At 55.4% G+C, this 27,077-nt stretch overlaps 1 protein-coding gene across 1 annotated transcript in view; it reads left to right on the top strand.

The window, feature by feature from the left end:
* LOC101942124 (adhesion G protein-coupled receptor E5-like) overlaps window positions 1-27,077 on the top strand; it is a 40,927-nt gene that overhangs the window by 5,459 nt on the left and 8,391 nt on the right. Inside the window, exons 2-10 of the mRNA XM_065576165.1 lie at window positions 10,920-10,976; window positions 11,760-11,897; window positions 16,859-16,993; window positions 23,664-23,795; window positions 24,275-24,406; window positions 25,335-25,384; window positions 25,805-25,906; window positions 26,300-26,474; window positions 26,805-26,921. Coding sequence (XP_065432237.1) covers window positions 10,920-10,976; window positions 11,760-11,897; window positions 16,859-16,993; window positions 23,664-23,795; window positions 24,275-24,406; window positions 25,335-25,384; window positions 25,805-25,906; window positions 26,300-26,474; window positions 26,805-26,921 — 1,038 coding nt within the window. The remainder of the gene's footprint in view (window positions 1-10,919; window positions 10,977-11,759; window positions 11,898-16,858; window positions 16,994-23,663; window positions 23,796-24,274; window positions 24,407-25,334; window positions 25,385-25,804; window positions 25,907-26,299; window positions 26,475-26,804; window positions 26,922-27,077) is intronic.

Below are 27,077 nucleotides of genomic sequence, written 5' to 3'. Positions count from 1 at the left end.
TTGATTCCAAGAAGAGTGGTGGAAGTGTCCACTTTGAGAGGGAACTGGTGGGTGGGGGAGAGCCAGGACTCTGGGATCTAGCCCCAGGTCTGGGAGGGCAGTGTGGTGTAGCAGTTAGAGCAGGGCTCCCAGCACAGGGCTGTGGTTTGAAGCAGCAGCAAGACTGGGCTCCTGAGGGGTGCAGGGGGGGAAGTGCAGTGAGTTTCCTGCCTCTTTAGAGGAGCAGGGACTTTCCAAAGGCACCTGCGTGGGGGGGAGAGGGCGCTGCATCAGCTGCTGCCACCCCCGCCTAGGCCGGGTGCATGGAGGGGGCTCTCAGCATCTGCTCGGCTGGGAACACCGTGCGGGGGGAGTCGCTGCTCGGTGTACGGCTGGGAATGTGGGACCAGTGGGCCCATATAACTCGCCGCCCCTGTGGAGTGGATTTTGTCAGCCGGCATCTAGCTCTGCCCACGTGTCCAGCGCCCGGCATTCTGCTCGGTGGGAAGGAAAGCGTGGGCAGGGAAAGTCTCCATTGTTATTGGTGGGAGCCCAGCTCTCAAAAATCTGGCCTGATCCTCTTCTTATTGCCCCTCTACATAAACCCAGAGTCACTCCAGTTATGCCAGTGGATTCACACTGTTCTACTAACCAGTATCTGGTTTGGATATCACACTCTTATTACTTATGTAACCCTTCTGCCCATCTGAGTTGGCAGCAACAAGGGCCGGGTTCTGTATCTAGGGGTTCCGTTTTAATAACGCAATGCAAAACCGGCTCGAGCCCCCACCCAGTGACCTGGGACAATTACATACCACCCCCTGGGTGCCTGTAAGAGGCAATACTTCCCCTCTTGCAAGCACAGAGTCTGAGTGTAGCAGAAAATGTTTAATAACATGAGGTAAACGACATCAGCATTAAATTGGGAAAACACCACAGACAGGATGCATAACACAAACCATGAGCAAAAGACCCACCCCCAAAGTCCCAAAAGTCCAAAACCCCAAAAGTCTCTTGAGTCCAGCAACCCAAGAATCACCCAAAAGTCTCTGTCCCTGGTCAGTACAGTCCCAGAGTTCAAAAGTTTATCTGCAGAGTCTTATCAACCTCCCCCCACCCCAGCCTGGGTGGAAATGGGGTGGGAGAAAGGGGCATCTTACATGGTCCAAGGCCGACTGCCCCCCCCCCTCCATGGGGTTCTGCTGCAGCCTTCAGCAACTCCATTCCACCAGCTCCACTCCTCCAGCTATCCCATGAGCCACTCCAGCCATCCCACCAACTGCTCCCCTCCACTCACCATCTTGTGGGCCTCACCAACCATCCTGCAAAGTGCTCCACTCTACCAGCTATTTAACAATAAATCTTTAGGCCCCACACTGGTTAACACAGCAATTTCAGCTTGTAATAGGAGAGCCCCAGTGCTGGTGCACCAGTAGTCCAAAGTGAATTCAGCATAACAGCTTGTAATTAAACTCTGAATGAAATCAAAATTAGCTCTACTATTCAACAGTGAAGAAAAAAAGGAACACAATTACTCTTTCATAACACCACAACAAAACCCAGAGCATAAACTATAAATACCCATCCTCCAACATCTTTCAATTCACTGGGAGTTGTCCCTTGTCTAGCGAGTGCTACTAAGATGATGGTGAGTCCCTCTGTCATAAAACAGTTTCATTGTGCTTGATTCACATAATCAGGGTAACAACACTTTATTCCTCCTGCCCCAATAACAGAGAAACTGGAGATCCCACAGCAGCCAAAGTGACCATTTTGGGCTGCCATGGGCTCATGCTAGGCGGGGTGGGTGTGCCTATGCAAACAAGATCAGCCCCTGAAGTTTTTTCCCACACTCGCCATAATTCAGCACCAGATGTCAGGGTAGAGCTCATCCTGACTCTGCTTACACCTCTACAGGGATGGGCTAGAAAGAACTAGTCCCGTCTCAGCACAGGGGCCAGCCCAGCTCTGCATGTCTGATTCCACGAGAGCTGGGGTGCTGCTGGGGGCCTGCGGGCCCCTGGGGCCGTGGCTGCTCGGCCAGGGGTGGGAACGCCATGGGTCCCTTGCAGACGGCCCCCAGCTGGTCCCAGCCAGTAGCTCCTGGGTTGGAATTTGAGCAGCAGCCACTCTGGGCTCCTGCCCGCACACCGGAATTGGGGTTCATGGACCCCCAGAAAGCCTAGAGAGAGATTGACCAGCCATGGCCGCTGGCCACCAGCCCCCAGGGCTGGGGGGACTTCGCTGGCATTTCCGGCCTCTTCTGGGAAGCGGCGCCCACTTTCCGGACCGCGTGTGCGTCAGGGGAAGGGGGACACCCCAGGGACAAGCAGATTCCAGAAGAAACCGCAGCTGAGCCTGCCTGAGAAATGAAGCTCAAACTGTGCGGAGCTAAATCAACCCAGCTGTGCAGGCTGCCTCTGGGGAGCTGCAGGCCAAGAAATGGGGGCGGAGCCTTGGCCCCCATCCCAGCCCCGCAAGGCTCTGTCATCTTAACCACTTGTGGCCCCAGGAGGCACCGTTCTCCTGAGGCCAGAGACTCTGGTTGTTGTTTCTTAGAGTCCAGCACAGAGCAGAGCAGAGCAGCCCAGTGGGGTGGGCTAAGGGGGGAGCGCCGTCGGCATGCAGAGGAGAAGGCTGTTATCCTGCAGTGGGGCGGCTGCTGGGAGGGGCACTCAGTAAACAGATGGCGGGGGGGTCAGTCACCCCTGGGCTAGCCTTGTGCATTGTGACACGGGTCTATGAGGGAAATCCTGCCCTCGGTGACCCCTGCATGGCCTTGCTCCCCCCCGTCCCCCATGGTGCTCTCTGTGCCCCTAATGGCCTCACCCGGGTCTGCGCAGGTGCAGCCGACTGAGCTGGGGCTAACAATTCAGTTTGACAATGCTGGATCCGGATGAGAGTTCGGCTTGTCCACCGGTAGCCGGGCTGGCTCTGCCGGGTTGGAGTGTGTTCGTGCCAGCGCTGAGAGCGTTGTGTGCATGTCACTCCAGTCAGTGGATTTGCCTGACACACATGTATGTGTGTGTGTGTGTGTGTGTGTCATTTTTCCATAGTCCATTCCGAGAGCAGCCCCCCACCCCCGTCAGCCCAGCCCCTCCCCCCTTGGGATGTGCTCCTGCCCCAGAGTTTGGGCCCAGGCTGACGCCAGCCCAGATCCCTCCCTCCTGCCAGCAGCCGGGCTCTGCGGTGGCTCTGATCCAGAGCCCTAGGACGAGCGCACGTCTGTCCGGCATGGAGGAGAGCAAAGACGGGGACTGTCTGCACTTTCTCTGGGGCCGCAGCTGCAGGAGTCGGGCCCTTTCCCTTGCGTCGGGGGAGAATCACCCGTTTGTCCTGAGATCATTTCTCAGCACCAGCCTCTGTTCCTCCAGCGCCCCAGAGGTGGGGGGCGGCTCTGATTCCACTCCCTAACCTGACCTCAGGGGCGGGACATTCTCGGGGCTGGGATGGTACCAATGGGGCTGTGTAAGGGGGGGTCTCTGACAGTCCGTGCAGGTAGGGGGGAGGGCACATCCCTCAATTACACCATTTCACAGCAGGGTTACTCCAGATTTACACCCCCACGTGGGATAGGAGAACTAAGAGCTTCTGTACAGGTGGCGGTAACTGGGCCTGGTTTACAATGGGGTGACTCCTGGTGGAAGTGAGAGGAGACTATGCCCCCCACCCTGCACCCCCCGGGCTGATGGTGCCAAGCGCCAGGGGTCCCTTGGGGGTGAAAGGTCTGATCTGGGTCCTGCTCCCCCCCCGTACCTCCCAGGCACTCCAGGAGTTAACATGGCCTCTCCTGTACCCAGGCTATGGGTCAGATTCCTCCCTGGGGTGACCCCGCGCAGGCCTGCAGAGAGATCTGGGCATGTCTCCTGGCCTCTGGGTCAATGCCCCTCACCCTGCTCCTCTCTTGTTCACCTCCCCACCCCCGTCTGCTCAGCAAGGGCCCAATCCTGACCCCCAGCCCACTCCCAAACTTTCCTTGCTCAGCTCCCCGCCCGCCCCCAAACAGCCAGGGGTGTCTCTGCTGGGGGGTGGCGCGACACCCCGGCTCCCACCAGCTACCCGGGACTCCAGGGGCAGCAGCAGCAAGCCCTGATTAAAGTGCTGGAGTATCATTATTGCAATCCTGGGCTGACCCAGCAGGGGGCGCTGTGGGGAGTGGGACGGGAGCTCTGGCTGTGGGATACTCAGGGGCGGGGGAGGACTGATTCCCTGCTAAGAGGGTTGCACTCGGGCTGTGGGGGGGGCTGCATGGGGGTTTCTGGCCATGTCCCTGGGTGGGCAGAGGGGGCAGGGCCCCACGATCACTCCTCTCTGGGCAGAGTCACAGCAGCTCTTCACGGTGGGAGGTTATCTAGTCCAACCCCCTGCTCAAAGCAGGACCATTCCCCAGACAGATTTTTGCCCCAGCTCACTAAATGGCCCCCTCAAGAATTGATCTCACAACCCTCAGCTTAGCAGGCCAATGCTCAAACCACTGAACTATCCCTCCACCCCCTCTGTGCCCACGCATGAGTGTGTGGCACACGCGTGTGCCCATGCATGGGTGTGGGCACCCCAGTATGTACATCTGTACTTGTTCACAAACGTGAGCACACATCTGCATGTTTGTGTGCATGCCGGAGTGTGTGTGCATGTGAACACTAGCGTGTGCGGTGCATGTACCTAGCGTGTGGGTAATTATCCTCCTAAGACACTATGAAGACTCGGGGGACAATTGAGGGACCAGACCCAGCCCAGCATGGACACTGGGGCTGGGGCCTTGACGTGGGGCTGTGGTGCCCCCTAGTCACTGAGGCTGTGCAGTGCCGCTCTGTGGACACAAAGGTTCGATGGGGGTGGGGGAAGATGTTGGGGGGCTGGCCTGGCCTTGGGGATCAGGTCCCCTGTGCTCCAGTCTAGCCCATGATGGTGGAGACTAAAAATGGCTGGCAGGCATCGTATGAAATAAGTTTGGCCCTGCTTCCAAGCTGGGCATCAGGACTCCTGGGTTCCGTCCCAGCTCTGGGATGAGTGGAATGGGGTCTAGAGGTTAGAGTGGGGGCTGGGAGCCAGGACTCCTGGGTTCTATCCCCAGCTCGGAGGGGAGGGGAGAAGGGTCTAGTGGTTAGAGCAGGGGTAGGCGTCAGGACTCCTGGGTTCTATTCCTAGCTCTGCCTCTGCACCAATGGATTATCTCAGAAGAAAGGCCTCCAAGAGGCCAAAGCCCTTCACCCCGGCTCGGGGGGGGGGGGGTGTCCCAGCAAGGCTGGGGCTGCCTGGGAACAGGCCCTGCTGCTGCCCCTGTTCTAAAGAGCCCGAATAGCCAACACGTCCCCTCTCAGGGCAGGACTAAGACCTGGTCTACACTACGAGTTTAGATCGAATTTAGCAACATTAAATCAAATTAAGCCTGGACACGTCCACACGACGAAGACCTTTTTTTTGACTTAAAGGGCCCTTTAAACTGGTTTCTTTACTCCACCTCCGACAAGGGGATTAGCACTAAAATCAGCCTTTGCGGGTCGGATTTCGGATAGTGTGGATGGAATTCGACATTATTGGCCTCCAGGAGCTATCCCACAGTGCTTCATTGTGACCGCTTTGGACAGCACTCTCAACTCAGATGCACTGACCAGGTAGACAGGAAAAGCCCCGCGAACTTTTGAATTTCATTTCCTGTTTGCCCAGCGTGGAGAGCACAGGTGACCACGCAGAGCTCATCAGCACAGGTAACCATGATGGAGTCCCAGGATCGCAAAAGAGCTCCAGCATGGACCGAACGGGAGGTACGGGATCTCCTCGCCATATGGGGAGACGAATCAGTGCTAGCTGAACTCTGTAGCAGTAAATGAAATGGCAAAATATTAGAAAAAGTCTCAAACGCCATGGAGGACAGAGGCCATAACAGGGATGCACAGCAGTGCCGCGTGAAAATTAAGGAGCTAAGGCAAGCTTACCACAAAGCCAGAGAGGCAAACTGAAGGTCCGGGGCAGAGCCGCAAACATGCCGCTTTTACGTGGAGCTGCATGCCATGCTAGGGGGTTCAGTCTCCACTACCCCAACCGTGTGCTTTGACTCCATCAATGGAGAATCACGTAACAGGGAAGTGGGTTCGGAGTATGAGGAAGATGATGATGAAGACAATGAAGATAGCTCACAACAAGGAAGCGGAGAAACCGGTTTCCCCAACAGCCAGGATATGTTTATCACCCTGGACCTGGAACCAGTAACCCCCGAACTCACCCAAGGCATGCTCCCAAACCCTGAGGGCACACAAGGGACCTCTGGTGAGTGTACCTTTGTAAATATTACACATGATTTAAAAGTAGGCGTGTTTAATGATTAATTTGCCCTGGCAATCGCGGCCAGTACAGCTACTGGAAAAGTCTGTTAACGTGAATGGGGATGGAGTGGAAATCCTCCAGGGACATCTCCAGAAAGCTCTCCTTCATGTACTCCCAAAGCCTTTGCAAAAGGTTTCTGGGGAGGGCTGCCTTATCCCGTCCGCCATGGTAGGACACTTTACCACGCCAGGCCAGTAGCACGTAGTGTGGAATCATTGCATAAGAAAGCATGGCAGCGTATGGCCCCGTTGTTTGCTGGCATGCAGACAACATCCACTCCTTATCTCTCTTTGTTATCTTCAGGAGAGTGATATCATTCACGGTCACCTGGTTGAAATGGGGTGATTTTATTAAGGGGACATTCAGAGGTGCCCATTCCTGCTCGGCTGAATATAAATGTTCCCAGCTGTTAGCCACACGGTGGGGGGGAGGGGTGAAGTGATCATCCCAGAGAATTGGGTGTGTTGGGGGGTAGTTGGGTTTGAGCTGCATGTTAACCCAGAAACAGCAGCCCCTCCTTTTACATTGCAAACCCATTTTAAATGGCCAACCCAACGGGTGCTTGGTATGGGAAATAAGGGCGCTGCTGTTTGAAACCATTCCCACACGTTATGAAGGTTAAAAAAGCCAAAAGACTGTGGCTTACCATGGCTGCCTGCAAGCCGAATTCTGCATGAGTGATCTCTCACACCAAACCGGCAGGCACTCAGTATAAGAGGAAAAATGCGACCTTGTAACAAAAGCACATGTGCTGTGTACTGTGAACAGCAAAATGTAACGTGAAAGAGTGTACCCATTGTTCTCTAAAATGTTTCTTTTTTAACCACCTCTCCCTTCTCCTCCACCAGCTGCAAATGTTTCTCCTTCGCAGAGGCTAGTGAAGATTAGAAGGAGAAAACGGCGGACTCAGAATGATATGTTCTCGGAGCTCCAGATGTCCTCCCACGCTGACAGAGCACAGCAGAATGCGTGGAGGCAGTCAATGTCAGAGTGCAAATAAGCACAATATGAACGAGAGGAGAGGTGGCGGGCTGAATCGTGGGCTGAAGAGAGCAAGTGGCGGGCTGAAGAGGATAGGTGGCGTCCGTTTGCTGACAGAAGGCAAGAGTCGATACTCCGGCTGCTGGAGCATCAAACTGAAATGGTCCAGCGTATGGTTGAGCTGCAGGAAAGGCAGCAGGAGCAGAGACCACCGCTACAGCCCCTGTGTAACCAACAGCCCTCCTCCCCAAGTTCCATAGCCTCCTCACCCAGATGCCCAAGAATGCGGTGGGGGGGGCCTCTGGCCACCCAGCCACTCCACCCCAGATGATTGCCCAAGCATCAGAAGGCTGGCCTTCAATAAGTGTTAAAGTTTTAAAGTTTTAAACTGCAGTGTGTCCTTTTAATTCCCTCCTCCCCCACCCCTCCCGGGCTACCTTGGCAGTTATCCCCCTAGTTGTGTGATGAATTAATAAAGAATGCATGAATGTGAAGTAACAATGACTTTATTGCCTCTGCAAGCGGTGCTCGAAAGGGGGAGGGGAGGGTGGTTAGTTTACAGGGAAGTAGAGTGAACCGGGGTGGGGGAGGGTTCATCAAGGAGAAACAAACAGAACTTTCACACCATAGCCTGGCCAGTCACAAAACTGGTTTTCAAAGCTTTTCTGATACGCACCGCGCCCTGCTGTACTCTTCTAACTGCCCTGGTGTCTGGCTGCACGTAATCAGCGGCCAGGCAATTTGCCTCAACCTCCCACCCCGCCATAAATGTCTCCCCCTTACTCTCACAGATATTGTGGAGCGCACAGCAAGCAGCAATAACAATGGGGATATTGGTTTCGCTCAGGTCTATCCAAGTCAGTAAACTGCGCCAGCGCGCTTTTAAACGTCCAAATGCACATTCTACCACCATTCAGCACTTGCTCAGCCGATAGCTGAACAGGTCCTGACTACTGTCCAGGCTGCCTGTGTATGGCTTCATGAGCCATGGCATTAAGGGGTAGGCTGGGTCCCCAAGGATAACTATAGGCATTTCAATATCCCCAACGGTTATTTTCTGGTCCGGGAAGAAAGTCCCTTCCTCCAGCTTTTGAAACAGACCTGTAAAATTCCTGAAGACGTGAGCATCATGTACCTTTCCCGGCCATCCCAAGTTGATGTTAGTGAAACGTCCCTTGTGATCCACTAGGGCTTGCAGCAGCATTGAAAAGTACCCATTGCGGTTTATGTACTTGGTGGCTTGGTGCTCTGGTGACAACATAGGGATATGGGTTCCGTCTATCGCCCCACCACAGTTAGGGAATCCCATTGCAGCAAAGCAATCCACTATGACCTGCACGTTTCCCAGAGTCACTACCCTTGATATCAGCAGGTCTTTGATTGCGTTGGCTACTTGGATCACAGAAGCCCTCACAGTAGATTTGCCCACTCCAAATTGATTCCTGACTGACTGGTAGCTGTCTGGCGTTGCAAGCTTCCACAGGGCTATCGCCACTCACTTCTCAACTGTGAGGGCTGCTCTCATCCTGGTATTCTGGCGTTTCAGGGCAGGGGAAAGCAAGTCACAAAGTTCCATGAAAGTGCCCTTACGCATGCGACAGTTTCGCAGCCACTGGGAATCGTCCCACACCTGCAACACGATGCAGTCCCACCAGTCTGTGCTTGTTTCCCGCGCCCAGAATCGGCGTTCCACGGCATGAACCTCCCCCAGTAACACCATGATTTGCACATTGCTGGGGCCTGTACTTTGTGAGAGGTCTATGTCCATGTCAATTTCCTCATCACTCTCGTCGCCGCGCTGCAATCGCTGCAATTGCCTCCACAGCCTGCTGTGCTTCCCCTTTGCACATCACCTTGGGCACTCGGCCCCGGGTCCTTTTTCATCTGGTTCTTCGCACCGGCGTGTGGTTAATGATTCAGAGCAACAGGCTATAAATAAACACCAGCAGGAGGGGGCGGATCTGGGCCAATACCTGAGTGAAAAGCAGATCAACAGCAGCCTGTGTTGTCTTTTTGCCCCATCCCCCCTTGGTGCTTCCCCTTTCCAAGTGGGTTTGTCCATTGCATGGACGTACTGGGTGACCTTGGGTAAGTCATTACCCCTCGCCGTGCCTCAGTTTCCCCATCCTCCCTTTGCCTATTGCCATGAGCCTTTTGGGTCACAGACTGGCTCACTGTGTGTCTGTGCAGCACCGAGCGTGACGTGGCCCTGATCTCAGTCGGCTCTGGGCAGCCCCTGGCACAATGGGCAGGGCCGGATTTCCGATTACAGTAGGGAGGGTCAAAGTGAAGGAGCTGCAGATTTCTGATTAGGCGCAGCAGGCATGTGCCTACGGACGCCGGCATTCTAGGGAGCACCTAAAAATTAAAATTTTGCCACTCTCGGGTCCCAGCAGGGGGCGGGGCCGGCAGAGGGGATGACAGCCCCACACAGCCCTGCTGCTGGAGCGCCCCTCGCTACGCCCGGCAGACAGCATCACCTCCCAGGGGGGCCAGTGAGTGCAGGCCGGGGGCAGGGCTTGGGAGAGTGGGTCTCTGGGGGAGTTCATGGGGCAGCTCTGGACAGAGGGGGTGGGGGGCACTGGGCAGTGAGTAGAGGGGGCCCTGGGCAGCTGGACACCTAAAAGTTAAAAGTGGTGGGGATCCCCCATCGCCCACAGTGGTTAAGAGCTTCCGGGCAGCAGGGGAACCCTGCAGTTCTCAGACGCCTCCAGGCGACGGAGCCCCCGGAGCTCCAAGCCAGGGTGGGGGGACAACCACCAAGCCCCTGTGCCTAGGGGCACCCTAAGTGTAAATCTGGCCCTGACAATGGGGGCTCCTGATCTTTGTTGCTAATACACACAATAAAAGACCCAGTTGCCATGGTCAAAAAGTCCAGTTCCCAACTGGAATCAGTTAAAAATATGAACAGGGATCCCAGCTGTGGCTGATTTCCCAGAGCACCAGGTTTCTGCATCTTTAATTCCACCGTCGGCAGGGCACTGACTGGCCATTGGCCCGGGATTGGCAGGCAGCGCTGTAACAAGGGCGAGACGAGTGAGGCACTTGCCTTGGGCGCGCAAAGCTGAGGGGCGCAGAAAAAGACAAATAAGGTTTTGTAATTCTTATTATCTTATGAAAAATTATAATCACATAATATGCACATTGCGTCACGACAAATGTACAATGGAAACGGAAAAGTAATAGAATAGACCCTACAGTAATTATAAAGCATTGGTTCTCAAACGGGGGGTCATGACCCAGTTATGCGGGGGGTCGCGAGCCCCGACCCCAATGCGCGGCTGCAAGTTGCGAGCCCTGACCCCTGCACCGGGCTGTGAGCCCCGACTGCGACCCCCACAGTTCATGATGCACTATGATGCACACCTTATATGTACTGGTTGATTTTGTACGTGTATGATTAAAATAAACATTCTATTATCATTATTATTCTTGTTATATACGTATTTTTCTTTTTTTTTTACAAAGTAACGACTATGAAATTATATGGAGAGGGGAAGGCACAATTTTATATTCTTGCCTCGGGCGCAAAAATAGCAGGGCTCTGTTGGCAGGACGGGGGCGGCTGGGGGTGTGTGCAGCTGAGTGGTGGTTATCATCTGCCCATGGTGCCTTACCCTGTCTCTGCCTTCCAGGGCTTTGCATCGCCCTGTGCCTGGGGGGCACCGTGGCCCAGAATCATGGCATACAAGGTAAGGCTGACTCCTCCTGGCTAACCTTCCCCAGCGCTCCCGGCTGCCCGGGGTCTCCGGCCTCCACCCCCTCCGGTCCCTTTCCCTTGTGGGAGGAGAGCAGAGTCAGGTCTGGTGAGCCGGGAGCAGCACCTTGGCGTGGGCGTCTTGGGGTGGGTTTATAGAGCACGGTGGGTGTGTGCAGGGGAGAGGAGAAGGCCCCTGTGTAGCCCTCCCCTTCCCTTCCCAGCCCCGTGGCCAGCAGAGAATAGACACTGGGGCCCAGGGCTCTACACTGGGGGCTGGAGTGAGGGGCAGATCCAGGCAGGAATTTCCCAAGGAACCATTTTTTACCAGAAAATGCCGATTTGGTTCAGAGGAATGTTTGGTTTTACTTGGGGAAAAAAATTGCGTGTGTGGGGGGGAGATGAAATAATTTTCAAAATGAACAATTCCCATTTTCCGGTTTGAAATGAGGTTTGGGTTTGAAATTGATGCTAACGAGACAGCAACAAAAAGGAGAAAAATTGGGTGAGATCGAAAACCTTTCACTTGAACCGACGCCCGGCTCCGGCGGCTCTGCCTGTCTGTGCCGGGGGCTCCCCGGGGAGCCAAGTCCCCTGTGCAGCCGAGGGCAGCTTGTTGCCAGGCGGTGGATGGCGTCGCAGCTGTTGCCAGGCATCCAGGGACGAAAATCAGCACATGGGGCGTGTGAAAGGAGTCGATCCCACTGTGGGTGTGGGTGTGTGTGGGGGGAGCTGCTCTGCACTGGCTGACCCTGCCCAGCTGTTCCCACCCCTGCAGGTACCACTGAGGACTGCAACAGCCATATGCTATGCCCAGCAAATGCCACGTGTGTGAACAACACCCACTGCACCTGCCTGGATGGATACCAGCCACATGGGAATCGCTTCTTCAATGTCACAATGGAGATCTGTGACGGTAACGGGGCTCTTACACCTTCCTCTGTAGCACCCGTCGCAGATGGGATACCGGGGTAGATGGGCCTTGGGGCTGACCCAGGCTGGCAATGCCTGTGTGTTCCTCTGTGATTGGAACCTGAGGGGGATTTCTGCCAAGTCCCAGTGTTCCCACCCCTTGGGCAACTCAGCTTCACACATGGACTCCTACATCTCCCCAATTCTTGGCCCCATTGGGGCTTGGCCCATAGAGGCCATAGTGGCTGTTCTGGGGTCAGAAAGTCCCCTTCCCTCTGTTATGTTCACGGCACACACACACACACTTAGAAACATCCTCTCGTTGGCAGGCTGCAGCTCAACACAGGGTTATTTCTTAGAATCCAGAACCCCAGCACACGAGGACCCCGAACAGAGAGAGACAAAGCAGGCTGCTCCTGAAGGCAGACGGGCACAACTAACCCCACTTTGCTCTAGGCTGGCCCTTTGGCAGACACACTGCTGAAAGCCCCAGATCACATGTTTGTCACCCGAGCCCACAAGCAGCTCCAGGAAAGCCCCTTGCAGCTGTAAAGTGAGAGCTTGTGATGCTAACGCAGGTTTCAATACACCGTATTCTCGAGTGGCTGTTCCGCTGCCAGAACAGCCTAGTGCCGCCTGTGATTCTTAAGCTCCCAGGGGCCCGGTCACCTGGGTCCCCTCACCCAGCTCAGTAGAGGAGGGTGTGATACAGGAACTGTATTGCCAGGACTGTACAGAACATCCCCTCTTGTGGTGCAGATATTGATGAGTGTCAGGGCCACGCACACTGCATCAACATGGCTGGAAATTCCTCCTGCAGCTGCATTGATGGCTTCGAGCTCAGCTCTGGGAAAGCCAACTTCACGGGAGTGGGGACACCTGCCAGGGTGAGCTCACCTCTGGCCCGCACCGCACCGTGCTCAGTTCCCCACCACCTCCCATACACACACCCCTGGGCTCGTTCCAGGCCTGGTGCTGCACCAGAGGCTGCTGCCGCCTGCAGCAAAGGCACCGGATCCACTCACTGGGGCTGTGATCAGCCATGACCCTCAACTGCTGCCCCAGCGCGTGGGGCCAGGATCTCCCCTGCCTCGGTGTTTGGAGTGGGAATAATCCCCTAGGTTTGCAGGGAGGTGCCGGGGAGACGGGTGGGGCCCTCGCTGTCCCCAGCACACAGAATCCAGGCTGCTAGTGCCCCTGAGCCTGGGAAGGGGCCTCGTGGATGGTCCACATACAGCACAGTGCGCTCTGCCCCCTATGGGCCGTGGGGAGCAGGGAATAGCCCCAGCACAGGGCACCCCAGCCACGCCCCCAATCTGCCCCCTCCCTCAGGGCTGGGAGCAGAGCCTTTTCCAGCCCCACACTGACAGGGAGCCCCCTGGATGGGAGGGTGTTTCCCCAGGGGGCCATTATGCCCCCTTAGGCAGCCAGGGCGGCCTGACCGGAGAAGGAGCCGTGGCGCTCCAGGCCCTTGTTTGCGACTGTAACCCTTCTGCCCATCTAAGTTGGCAGCAACAAGGGCCGGGTTCTGTATCTAAGGGTTCCGTTTCAATAACGCAATGCAAAACCGGCTTGAGCCCCCACCCAGTGACCTGGGACAATTACATACCACCCCCTGGGTGCCTCTAAGAGGCAATACTTCCCCTCTCGCAAGCACAGAGTCTGAGTGTAGCAGAAAATGTTTAATAACATGAGGCAAACGACATCAGCATTAAATTGGAAAAACACCACAAACAGGATTCATAACACAAACCATGAGCAAAAAACCCACCCCAGCAAATTGGGCTGTGTCCTTTCCCTTTGGTTCTTGAATCCAGCAACCCAAAAATCACCCAGAGTCCCCAAAGTCCCACACCCCCAAAGTCTCTTGGGTCCAGCAACCACCCAAAGTCCCAAAAGTCCAATGAACCCCAAAGTCTCTGTCCCTGGTCACTGCAGCCCCAGAGTAAAAGGGGGGCACGCAGGGTGTTAAAGGGCACCTTACATGATCCGAGGCCGAGAGTAAAAGGGGGGCACGCAGGGTGTGAAAGGGCACCTTACATGATCCGAGGCCGGCCGGCCGTCTCTCTGTGGGATTCCACTACAGCCTTCACCACGAGCCAGTCCACTTCCTGCCATCCCACAATCTGCTCCGCTCTACAAGCTGCTCCGGTCCGCTCACCAACCTGTGAGCCGCTCCAGCAGTCCCCGCAAACAGCTCCGCCCGCCATTCCTTGGGCTACTCCAACCAGCCCCACAAGGCTCCACACCACTTGCTGCTCCTCCAGTCGTCCCCACAAATTGCTCCCACTCATTAACACAGCACTCAGTGATCTCAGCTCTTAATAACTTCAGCTCTTCTGTGATTTCAGCTCATAGTAGGGGAAACCCAGTGCACTATTGGCCCAAAGTGAACTCAGCTCAGCAAACTGTAACTGGACTCCTAATGGAATCACAGTTAGCTCTGACATTCAACAGTGGAGAGAAGAAACAGCACAATTAGTGTTCTAAGCCCTCAGAGTAGACCTATGACATCCCACACAAATATCTGTACCCATCTTCCTTCAATTTACTGGGTTGTGTAATCCATGCCCCTTGTCAAGCAAGTGCTACGTAGATAATGGTGAAGGACTCACTCAGTCCTTCTGTCATACAACAGTTCCACTGGCCTTGATTCACAGAATCAGGGTAACAAAACTTTATTCTTCCTGCCCCAATAACAGAGAAACTGGGGATCCCGCACCAGCCAAAGTAACCACTTTGAGTTGCTGTTGTTTCATGCCAGGCGAGTGGGTGTGGCTATGCAAACAAGATCAGCCCCTGGAGTTCTTTTCCACACTCGCCATAATTCACCACCAGATGTCAGGGTAGAGCTCATCCTGACTCTGCTTCCACGACGTTCAGCCGGTAGTTAGAGCTTGTATCAAGTCCTAGCCGGCCGTTCCCATGGAAATGGCCCTTTACACCCCCGTTTCGGGGGGGCAGAGCACCGGGCCCGTCGAACTGGGAGAACTCAGGAGCCCATTGGTTCAAACGCTTCCCTGGCAGAGACCTCGCCCAGCCGTTCCTGCGCCCAGCCCCCGGCCGCGTGGGATAACCCCAGCCAGTGTCCTGGGGTGGGTCTAGGCACAAGAAGAAATCAGCGCCGCAGGTATCTCAGCCAGCGTCCCGGGGATAGCTGGTATCGGGAGCCGTGCGGAGAAGCCCTAGGGCTTGCCCCCGGGGAAATTGATCGCAATCGCTGTTCTCTTTGGAAGCGCACTGATTATTCCAGACCAGAGTGTCCGGATGGGGAGCGATTCCACAGGAGCTGTTCCCGTCAATTTCCCCATGTACTTAAGCCCCTAGAGACACCCAATCTCAGAGCTCCCTGCAGCTCGGAGCGAGTTTGGAAGCCGGGGGACACCCGTGTGCCTGAGGGAGGGGAGAGCTCTGGCCGCACCATCGAGAACCCAGCGCATGGTGCCCCTTCTTCAGCAGACAGAGCGTCGGAGCTGGGGAAAGTGCTTTGGAGCTGCGGCTGTGCTGTGGCTGGATGTGTATACAGCGCCTGGCACCACGGGGCCCCAGCTGCAGCGCTATCCACTATAAACATCCCAATGGAACCAGGACGGGATGGATAAGGACGCTGGAAGCTCCGTTCCCATCCCGCATGGACTCTTGGAAACTGTCAGGGGCGGAACCCGATTGTACGTCATTTCCGGAATAAAGCAGGTTCTGGAAACGCGGAGTCACCTTGGTGCTTTCAGGAGAACCTGCAAGTGGTCGCAGGTCGAGGGGCAGAGGAGGCAGCACTTGACAGGATCCAGCCGGTCTGTTCTTACAGGGCTCAGTCTGCCCCGGGAGCAGCTCAGCCTCTGAAGAGGCAAAACCGTGGCCCGGCCAGGCTGAGACACAAGTAACGCTGACACTTGCACAGCTCAGACGGGATCAGAGCTGGGGCCCATCTAGCCTGGTATCCCGGCTCCAATGGGCCAAAGCCAGATGCTGCAGAGGACGGTGGAAGAGCCCTGAAGTGGCAACCGGGGGATAATCTGCCCTCACTTCCTGGTCTCAAATACTCAGATGGGCTGAAGCCCCATGGTAGGAGGTTTTCTCTCTCTTCCCAAACGTTTGTGCCCTTTAACAACGATCACTCCGGCTGTTCTCATATTCCGTAGGAATGTCCAGTCGCTCCTAGAATCTTGCTAAATTCTTGGCCTCAGTGACTCCTGTGGTGGGGAGTTCCACAGGTTAATCGCACATTGCGTGAAACAACATTCCTTGGCTCAGTTTCGAATTTCCCCTCTTCTATCTTCCCTGATTGGCCCTTGCTATTGTGTTACGAGGTGGGGAGCACAGAAGCTCCCCATCTCCCTTCTCTATCCCCGTCAGTCATTCATAGACTCTTAACATGTCCCCTCTTACGTTCACTCTAAGGTGACAGTCCCAGTCTTTCAATCTCTCTCCACAGAGGGTTTTTCCAGGCCCCTGATAATTCTCATTCCCTGTCTCTGAACCTCTCTGGTTCTGCACTGTCCTATGTGCAAGAGGGTGCCCAGGGCAGCTCATGGAGTGCAGAGGCGGTCACCCCATTGACTGATATCCAGGCGTTAGACTAGCCCTCATGTTATTCTCTATCCCCTTCCTCCAAAGCAGCTCCCCATTTGTCCCTTCCAGGGGTGGACGGCTCATTCAGGCATTGCCATCTGCACTGATATTGCGGCACTGGGCATCGCCAGATCCGCTTGGTAGCTTTAGCAAACAGCCGGCGCGTATCCTGGCAGGGCTGCTTTTCCCTTCCCAGCTGGAGCGGCTCATTCCGGACAATAGCCAACTCGCTCCCGTTCACTGACCCAGTCACTGAACTCCTGGCTCTAACCAGCCCCATCTCCCCAGAGCACGGTGCTTTTCGGACGCCTGGATTATCCCCCAGCAGCGGCAACCCCAGTGCCCAAGGTACAGCTCTTAGATCAGCCTGACCTAGTTCTTTCTCTCTTCTTGCAGACATTGATGAGTGCCGGCGAAATGGCACAATCTGTGAGCCCCATGGGACCTGCATCAACATGCCAGGGAGTTACATGTGTAAATGCAGTTGGGGATTTGGGACGAGTCAAAAGGATCCGTCTCAGATCTGCACAGGTACAACGGGAGCTGGAAACAGTCGTGGCAAAGGCATGATGTTTCTGGCTTGTCTGCAGTGTTGCTAACATTGGCTAAAATGAAAATTAGGGCCCGGCCCATGTGGTGGAGGAAAAACTGCCAAACGTTACAATGGGGTGACAGACAGCTCCCAAACCAGAGTCAAACAAAACAAAGCCAAAATGTATTTAAAAAAAAAATCTCGTGATTTTTAAACCAATCTCATGACTGTTTTGCAGCCTGGCTCACGGTTTGGGGCTTTTATTGATTGCTCGGCGTTGGCGATGCTGTTAATGCACGGCCACTGAGCTTACCCAGGATCTCTGACACTAACCCGCATGCCTGGAGGGTGAAACTAACCAGGTTGCCCTGAGGTCTCGCTCTTTCTCTGCGCCACGCCCGGGCAGTGTCTGTTCTGACTCCCAGCCTGTCTTACACATTGGAAACTGAGCCCGGGGACTGAACGTCGCCATGTCCCTTGACATGCTGCTTAATTCCACCACGGCACGAGCGTAGGGCTTGGGGATGTCGTTAGAAGCTGCAACATCCCCCCAAACCTGCAGCTGCAATCAGAGCCCAAGATGCTCTTTCGTAGCAGAGCTTTGAGGTGGGGGCAGGTCAGGTCTTTGCAAAGCAAACTGGGCTGAGACGGAGCCGAGGACTCTGTGTTGGATCAACCTTTAATACAGCTTGGGCTCAACAAGCCCATTAGTTTCTGGAACCCCATTAACCGAACCCTCAGCAGCTGCTAAGGCAGGGGAAGGAGCTGGCATCACAAAGGAACCAGCTTGGGTCATTAGCAAGAATCAAACCCAGGGCTTGTCTACTGAAAGCACACACTTTCAGTAGACTGAAAGCTCAGCTGCTGGAGCTAAGGGAGTAACTCCATTAGCTAGTTACTGTAGCAGGCTATTATCTACTTATGGGAACCAGCCACTAGAGCAGGACAAACTTGCTCTCTCCTTGTTCCGTGGCTCAGCGGCGAAGGGGATTTTAGCCACAAGGATTTCTGTGAGAAGGAGAAGCGTTATGAATAAATATCGGGGAGAGCTTAGCTTTCTTCTGTGGCCCTGCCCCTACTTCCTCACCACCCATCTGTCCCCAGATGTCTGATAGGCCACTGCTGATCTGAACGCCAGGGGGAGTCAGCAGAACAGCTCTGCATGCTGATCCAAGCCTGCTTGTTCACCAGTCGACCCTTCGACTGTTTGGGTGTGTGACGGGTTGGATCACAGAAACCCCCTTGGGAGCTGCCACCCGATGTGCAAAGACTACCCCTGCTCCTGCTTTCCCTGCCAGCTCAGGACTCCAGCACCCTGTCCTGCTGAGCCAGACACTCCCGTCTGGCTCCAGACACAGATCCAGGGTCCGAATCTCCTGTCCCAAAGCTGCAGGTTACCTAAAAACAGCTCACAGAAGCGCGCTTGTCTTTAGCACTCAGATGCCCAACTCCCAATGGGGTCTAAACCCAGATAAATCCGTTTTACCCTGCATAAAGCTTATGCAGGGCAAACTCATAAATTGTTCGCCCTCTATAACACTGATAGAGAGATATGCACAGCTGTTTGCTCCCCCAGGTATTAATACATACTCTGAGTGAACTACTAAATAAAAAGTGATTTTATTAAATACAGACAGTAGGATTTAAGTGGTTCAAAGCAGTAACAGACAGAACAAAGTAAGTCACCAAGCAAAATAAAATAAAATGCGCAAATCTATGTCTAATCAAACTGAATACAGATAATCTCACCCTCAGAGATGCTTCAGTAAGTATTTTCTCAGACTGGACACCTTCCAGGCCTGGGCACAATCCTTTCCCCTGGTACAGCTCTTGTTGCAGCTCAGGTGGTAGCTAGGGGATTCTTCATGATGGCTCCTCCCTCTCTCTGTTCTCTTCCCCCCTTTATATATCTTTTGCATAAGGCGGGAACTCTTTGTCTCTCTGGGTTTCCACCCCCCCTCACTGGAAAAGCACCAGGTTAAAGATGGATTCCAGTTCAGGTGACATGATCACATGTCACTGCAAGACTTCATTACTCACTTGCCAGCACACACATATACAGGAAGACTCACAGGTAAATACAGCCATCTGCAGACAATGGGAGTCATCAAGATTCCAAACCATCATTAATGGTCCACACTTTACACAATTACAATAGGCCCTCAGAGTTACATTTTATATTTCTAGTTTTAGATACAAGAGTGGTACATTCATACAAATCAGATGATCATACTCAGTAGATTATAAGCTTTGTAATGATACCTTACAAGAGACCTTTTGCATGAAGCATATCCCAGTTACGTTACATTCACTTATTACCATATTTTCTCTAAAACTACCTCAGTTACATTATATTGGCTTATTATCAAGTTTTTATAAAACCATATAGACCGCACAACGTCACAGGGTGGATAAATGTCTGTGATTTTATTGGCAAACTGTTGGCTCCAAAAACTTGTCACTGATGTTGTGCAGTTGGTTGCCTGAGTCCCATGGTTTTTTTCTGCTTCCTGATTGGACGGCTGAAATGTTGGGTTAATAAGCAGGCAAATGTCGAATTCCAGCACTCGTTCCTAGCTGAGATTACTGGGAGAATCGGTCATGGCCATTTCCGCAGTGGCTGAACCACTTCCCCCAACCCGCGGGAATGACAGACGATGCGCCCGTCCCCCATGCGTCGCCACCAGCTCAGTGCTGCTGTATGTGAAATGGTCACAAAGCGGGGGCCAGAGCCCCAGTGGTGTAAATTGGTGCAGCACCACTGACTTCAAGGGGTTTTCGTCCCAGCTCTGCTTCTCCAGCTCTCATTGCCCCAGACAGGACTGCAGGCTCCTCAGGGGCTGGCCGGAACGAGTGCATCTCTGCACGTACAAGCCGGGTCCCTAGGTAGAAAACCCCACTCCCTGCACGGGGTGAGTGACCGTGCTGCACCATGGAGCCCCGACATCCCCCGTGTATCCCCCTTTGCCCGGCAGCTGGCGCTACCCACGTTGGCAGCCTGGCGGGTGCACGGCCCTCCAGCATTTGGCTAGATCACGGCAGGGCTCTCTGACGGGCGGGGCCTGTCTGTCAGATCAGACTCTCCACAGCAGTGAAAGGCCCCAGGAGGCAGCAAGGGCAGTAAAGTCCCCTGCGTTTGGGGCCGGGTTGGTGACCTGCTGAGTGGCGACTCCGGCTGGGGCTATGCTGGGGGTCAGGCTGGGCGAGTCTCTTCCGGCTTCGGCTTCTACAGGTAGGATTGACAGCGAGTGTCGAGCTGGCGTCATCCATCGAAGGGCTCGGTGGATTCACCCTGTGGAGCCCTGGGCAGGGGGGTCACAGGTGGATCTGGGCATGGACGTTGTTGGTCCGCTGCTCACTGTGCAACGTTAGGAATAGGGGGATCCCCTGGAACTAGCTGGCTTCCAAACAACACGTTTACCAGCTGTGCGAGGCCTGGCTGCATGTCGGGGTCTGCGGGCTTCTGCCATCGACCCCCGTGAGCGCCACCAGAAAGCAAAAAAACTAGGTTAAAGGGACATCACCCAATTCCCCTGCAGTCCCCTGGGCACAGCCCACCCACCCTTCTCCTAGTGCTCCATGGGAGGGGCGGTGCTGGGTCTATACCAAATGGGGAGGGGACCCATCTGGCTGGGGGTCTGTAACGCTGAGCATCGTGCCCCCTTCTGGTGACTAGCTACAGTTCAGTGCCCCCTTTCTTCTCTTCCATTCATTAATGATCGGGAGGATGGCGTGGACTGCACCCTCAGCAAGTTTGCGGATGCCACTAAACTGGGAGGAGTGGTAGATACGCTGGAAGGTAGGGATAGGATACAGAGAGACCTAGACAAATTAAAGGATTGGGCCAAAAGAAATCTGATGAGGTTCAACAAGGACAAGTGCAGAGTTCTGCACTTAGGATGGAAGAATCCCATGCACTGCTACAGACTAGGGACCGAGTGACTAGGCAGCAGTTCTGCAAAAAGGGACCTAGGAGTTACAGTGGACGATACAGTGGACGAGAAGCTGGATATGAGTCAACAGTGTGCCCTTGTTACCAAGAAGGCTAACGGCATTTGGGGCTGTATAAGTAGGTGCATTGCCAGCAGATCGGGGGACATGATCTTTCCCCTCTATTCGACATTGGTGAGACCTCATCTGGAATACTGTGTCCAGTTTTGGGCCCCACACTACAAGAAGGATGTGGAAAAATTGGAATGAGTCCAGCGGAGGGCAACGAAAATGATGAGATGGCTGGAGCACATGAGTTATGAGGAGAGGCTGAGGGAACTGGGATTATTTAGTCTGCAGAAAAGAAGAATGAGGGGGGATTTGATAGCTGCTTTCAACTACCTGAAAGGGGGTTCCAAAGAGGATGGATCTAGACTGTTCTCAGTGGTACCAGATGACAGAACAAGGAGTAATGGTCTCAAGTTGCAGTGGGGGAGGTTTAGGTTGGATATTAGGAAAAACTTTTTCACTAGGAGGGGGTGAAGCACTGGAATCAGGGGCGGCTCTAGGCACCAGCAAAGCAAGCAGGTGCTTGGGGCGGTACATTTGCAGGTGGGGCAGGGATCCAGCATGGGAGCTGAGAACCAGCAGGGGCCCTGGGAGCTGTAGTTCCTTGGTTAGCTTCTTGCCTATAGAGCCAGCCCTGGAGTAGGGAAAGAACTACACTTCCCAGCATTCCCTTGGCCGCTATCAAGAAGAAAGGGAGGGGGAAGGAGTGAGGTAGCTGAGACCTCATGCTGCAGCTTGCGGTGAATGGAGAGCTCACTGTGAACGGTAGGGATGACATATTTTAACATTCAAAAAAAAGGACACTCCACGGGGGGTAGCCCTGCCCTGCCCCCATCCACTCCCTCCCTCTGCATTGGGAGGGAAATCCCAGACCTTTTGAGAGTTTTACAAATTCCTCCCGGATGGCTATTTAAAACCCCCAAAAGCCGGACATGTCTGTGAAAATACGGACGTAGGGTAGGTAACCCTAGAACGGGGAACAAGTGTGCCCAAGGAGTAGAAGGCTTTGGCCCAGATATCCCCTTCAGAAGACATCACCAGCCTGGATTAGGGATACTGGTGGGACCTCACCTTGCAGCCCCCAAAGAAGGAATTGGGGGGACTAAATGGACAGTGCCCCTCTCTATCTGAAGCCTAGCAAGGGAGGTACGTGGATCCCACTAGAATTTAAAATGAAAAGGAAGGGAGGGGAGGCTCTGGACCTGGGCAGCTTTAGATACAGTACCAGGCACGTAGGAGGATTTCCACTTCTGAGCCATGGAAGCAGAAATTGACTTTTCCTTTCCAGATGTAGCTAATATTCAGAAAGGGAATCTAGCACCTGCCTTCCAGATTTGAACACCCTCAATATTCAGGAGTGCTTAAGCTCAATTTGGGCAGCTGTTACTTCATTTCCCCCAAATCAAATATACTGATCCACTGTAACTTGCTGTAGAAATGCTTCCCAGTGGGTTATTAGGACTGGACTTGCTATTTTCAACAGCCGTTGCTTTTTTTTTTAGTTGTATTTGTTTAAAAGGAAGACAGTGATATTGCATTAGCAAATTCCCCTTAGAAACAAAGAGTGGAACAAAAGAATAATAAAGGCACCTCAACTTTTCCTCATTTATGTAGGACAGTCTTATAATATGCATCCAGATATCCTCCAATCACACAAACTGAAAATTGTTCCACTTTACTGCAGTTCTGCAACCATATGGGAACCAATCCTGTCTGTGTTCTGTGCACATCCAAAATTCCTGCTGAATGACCCGCCCTGGGAGCGAGTTACCAGTGACCCAGGGCTGGGGCGGCAGGAGGTGCAGTTTGGGGGGGGAGAGCCCAGGGCTGGGGTGGGGGGCAGCCAAAAAATTTTTTGCTTGGAGCGGCAAAAAACCTAGAGCTGGCCCTGACTGGAATGGGTTATCTAGGGAGGTGGTGGAATCTCCTTCCTTGGAGGTTTTTAAGGTCAGGCTTGATAAAGCCCTGGCTGGGATGATTTAGTTGGGGATTGGTCCTGCTTTGAGTAGGGGGTTGGACTAGAACCTCCTGAGGTCTCTTCCAACCCTGATATTCTATGATTGCAGCTCCCGGAGTCACAGCTGCCCCGTATTTCAACCGTCCAGCCAGGTCACTCTGTGATCCCCATTCTGGGGGAGCCTTTCAAATTCAGACCCCTCTCTCCTATGCCTGCTAGCGAAACCCTTCCTCTGGGGCTCCTAGCCCCCCTTCTGGGTTTCCTAGCCCCCTTGCCTTAGGCCCCCACCACTGGGCCCAGCCCTCGGGCTGTATAGAAGCCCCACCTGTCCCCTCCCAGGTGAGCTTCCTTCTAGCTAGCGCCCTGCATGCAGCCTAAGTCACTTCCCCTTTGCAGCTTAACAGGCTGATCGGGCCCCCCACCTTAACCCCGCTCTGTCAGGGCTGGTGCGGGGAGCGGATCGCAGGGCCCCGGTTTGGAAAAGGTTGGGCCCCCGATCTGGGGGTGGGGGAGGGGTTGCACCACAGGGATTGGGGCCCTGCAAATATGAGGGAAGAAAGGAGAATAGAATGCGGGGGGTAGATGGAGCAGACAGACTGACCGACAGCCCACGCCCCCTGCAATCGGTGGAAGGTGCCTCCATGGTCATTTGCCCCCCGTGCGCCCCCAGCCCTGCTGTGTGATATGCCCCTCCCCCCGCTTTCCCCTCTCAGACATCGACGAGTGCAAGAAGACCCCAGATATCTGTGGCCCCAATGCCACGTGTATCAACACCAACGGGAGCTACTGGTGTGAGTGCCGGGCCGGATACGTCCCCTCCAACAGGAACAGGACCCTGTGCAAAGGTGGGTCCTGCCGCGGGGGGCATGGAGGGGGCAGCTGGGGGGCTGGGCAGGGGCTGGGGTTACACAGGCAGAGATCTTGCCCGAGGGGGAAGTGAGCTGGGAACTGGTCTGGGACAGTGCGCCAGCCCCCCCGTCCCCCATGGACGGGGTCCCTCTGGGTCTCAGCCCTGACTGGGGAGGGCTCTGCCTCCAGGCCCCCACCTTAACCCCGCTCTCCCAGGGCTGGTGCAGTGAGGGGATCGCAGGGCCCTGGTCTGGAAAAGGTTGGGTCCCCCAATCTGGGGGGTGGGGAAGGGGTTGTGCTGAAGGGATTGGGGCCCTGCAAATAGCAGGGAAGAAAGGAGAATAGAATGGGGGGGGTTAGATGGAGCAGACAGACTGACCGACAGACCACGCCCCCTGCAATCGGTGGGGGGAGCCTCCATGGTCATTCGCCCCCAGTGTGTGTGTGTAACCCCGCCTCCGCTTTCCCCTCTCAGACATTGTTGAGTGCAACAAGACCCGAGATATCTGTGGCCCCAACGCCACGTGTATCAACACCAATGGGAGCTACTGGTGTAAATGCCAGATCGGCTACATCCCCTTCAACGGGAGCACGACCCTGTGCCAAGGTGAGTCCTGCTGCTGGGGGCATGGAGGGGGCACCTGGGGGGCTGGGCAGGGCCTGGGGTTACACAGGCAGACGTCTTGCCCGAGGGAGCAGTGAGCTGGGGACTGGTCTGGGACGGTGCGCCAGCTCCCCTGCCCCACATGGACGGGGTCCCTCTGGGTCTCAGCCCTGGCCCGGAGCGGCTCAGCCTCCCCCCAACCCAGCCTGTCCATCCACTGGGGTGTTTCTGGTTGTATCAGAGCCACAGCCACCAGCGTGCCCAGGTCTGGCTCTGGGAACGGAGCAGGGCCAGGCTGAGGAGGGGGTGAGCAGGGCAGCCAGGGACCGGGCATCACCCCCACCCCAGCAGTGCCTGTATTCCTGCTGCACGGCTGGATTCTCTGCCCTGGGAAGAGGGCAGCAGGGGGCACAGTCTGTGCCTAGTGGCCACTAGAGGCCACTGTGGAGCCAGCCCGGGGCTCCCTGCTGGATTCACCCCCCCCCCACCCCCACCACACACCAGAACCACGCACAGCTGAGGGAGATGGTTGAGGGGATACGGCTGGGATGATTCCACAGCCCCCGCCCCACCTCACTGCGGCTCAGTCCATCTAGGACTGGGAGAGGGGACGGTTCCTTTCACAGAGATCGGCTTGTGGGCAGAGGATGGAGAGAAGGGGCTGGGCACATGTGTGGGGTTGAGTGTGTGTGTGTGTGTGGGGGGGTCACTGCTCCCCCTGCTGGGAGAGGATCAATTAGACCCATATCACTGACATGGGCTGGGTGTGTCCCTGCCGGGGGAGGGGGGAGTGAGGGGAGGCTGCTGCCGCCCCCTGCTGGAGGAAATGAGTCCTGCTTTCTGTGTCTGGCTCTAGGGCATGCACTTACCCAGCCAGACCCCATATTTCCCCCCCACCCATCTCTCTCTCCTCCTCCCTTTCCATCCCCAGAGCTCACCTGCCCCCGGCTGCTGGATGATGACAACTCTGCCGAAGCCAAGGTGAGTGGGGCACAGACCCCGTGGGGGGGGGGATAGACCCCGATTCCCCTTTAGTGCCACGTTGCTTTTCACTGATCTCGCCCCACGAGGATTCTGGGGCCAAACTCGCCCCTGGGCAAAGAGCCAGTGGCCAGTCCCTGGAGCCCCTGCAGTCCAGCCTCGGCCTAGGCCTTTGCCCCGGGGTGATTCTCACCCTCCAGGATCGGCAACATCAGGCTGCTGCAACACGCTTCAGCCTGCAATCGCCGTCCCCCACCATCCCTTGTAAACGCCGGGCACCCCCTAGGGGCCAGACGGGGCATTGCCCGCGCTCCCTCTGGCGCCCGGCTTCTGAGCCGAGGGAGCCTCTAGGGACGGGGGGAGGTGGGCTGTGAGTCTGTGATCTCTTTTCCTGAGCCAGGCCTGGGTCCTGTTTTGCAGAACCTCCAGGGCAGCTTCCAGGCACAGATGGGATGTCTCTGCAAGGCAGCGCTGGAGGAGCTGAAGCAGATGAACTCTCAGAACGCCAAAGAGAAGCCGCAGGTGCCAAGCCAAAATTCGGGGCCTTGCTGGGTTTGTTCCCATTAGGGGGAGGAATCGCTTCTCCTACTCGGATCTAGTCTCAGGGTGATCTATAGGGATGCAGCGCCTGGAACAGGAGATAAATAAACAGCAGCACTGCCCAGAAATTCCCATGCCTGCCTCTCCAGGGGGCTCTGTGCCCAACAAGCTGTTCTCCTAGGTTCATAAGCTAGACGGGACCATTGTGATCATCTAGTCTGACCTCCCAGGCAGTGATGTCAATTGCAGCAGAACTTGTCTTTCCTTTCAGGGGGATTGTGGGAAGGCAGTGGAGGACTAGCAATCTGGGAATGGGGGGCGCAGCAGGGGCTCAGGCACTGTGACACCAACACCCCCCCACGTTTGCTTGGCCAGGGCTTCTTGGACATTCTGGAGAAGCAGATAAATCTGGTCGAGGAGCAGAGTGAGAGCGTGGAGCAGAGACACCGGAACGCGACGGTGCTGATGGCCATAGTGGAGAAGCTGCTGAGGAAGCTGGCCATGACCCTGCCTGACAGCACGATCAGATTCGCACCCACCAATAGCACAGGTCAGCGCCTGGCCACGTGGCCCCAGTTGGGCTTTCATCACCCGCAGCCTACGCTCCCGCCCCACTCCCCACAGCGCCCCCTGCTGGGAGATGGGAGTTCCCCCACAGCCAGTGCTCCCGCCCCACTCCCCATAGCGCCCCCTGCTGGGAGATGGGCGCTCCCCCCTACAGCCAGTGCTCCCGCCCCACTCCCCATAGCGCCCTCTGCTGGGAGAGGCTGGGACTGGAGTAGCTGGAAGCTCCCCCCCACAGCCAGGAAAGCACCTTGCCTAGCTACAGGTTTCCTCTCCATGTCTCTGTTGTGAGCCCTGGCTGGCATTGTGGTTGCAGAGCTGGGGCTGGCGGTCAGGCAGGCTGGGTACCAGAGCCAGGAGACAGTGACGCTGCAGCAGAGCAAGACGCAGATGGAATTAAACTGGGCTGGAGTCCCAGGGCAGGAAAATGAAGGTATGTGATCATCGCCTGTGCTGGGGTGTGTATAGCGATGGGCACGGCCAGGGCATTGGGAGTAGCAGCAGAGCACCCCCTAGCGCCAGGCTGGGGTGTGTAGGGGGACGGGGCATGGCCAGGGCATTGGGGGCAGCACCCCCAGCAGCACAGCAC

This window comes from Chrysemys picta, chromosome 22 (assembly GCF_011386835.1).
Source record: "Chrysemys picta bellii isolate R12L10 chromosome 22, ASM1138683v2, whole genome shotgun sequence".
Classification (NCBI taxonomy): Eukaryota; Metazoa; Chordata; order Testudines; family Emydidae; genus Chrysemys; species Chrysemys picta.
The sequence above is the reverse complement of the archived record's forward strand: the minus strand, read 5'-3'. Positions and strand labels throughout refer to the sequence as shown.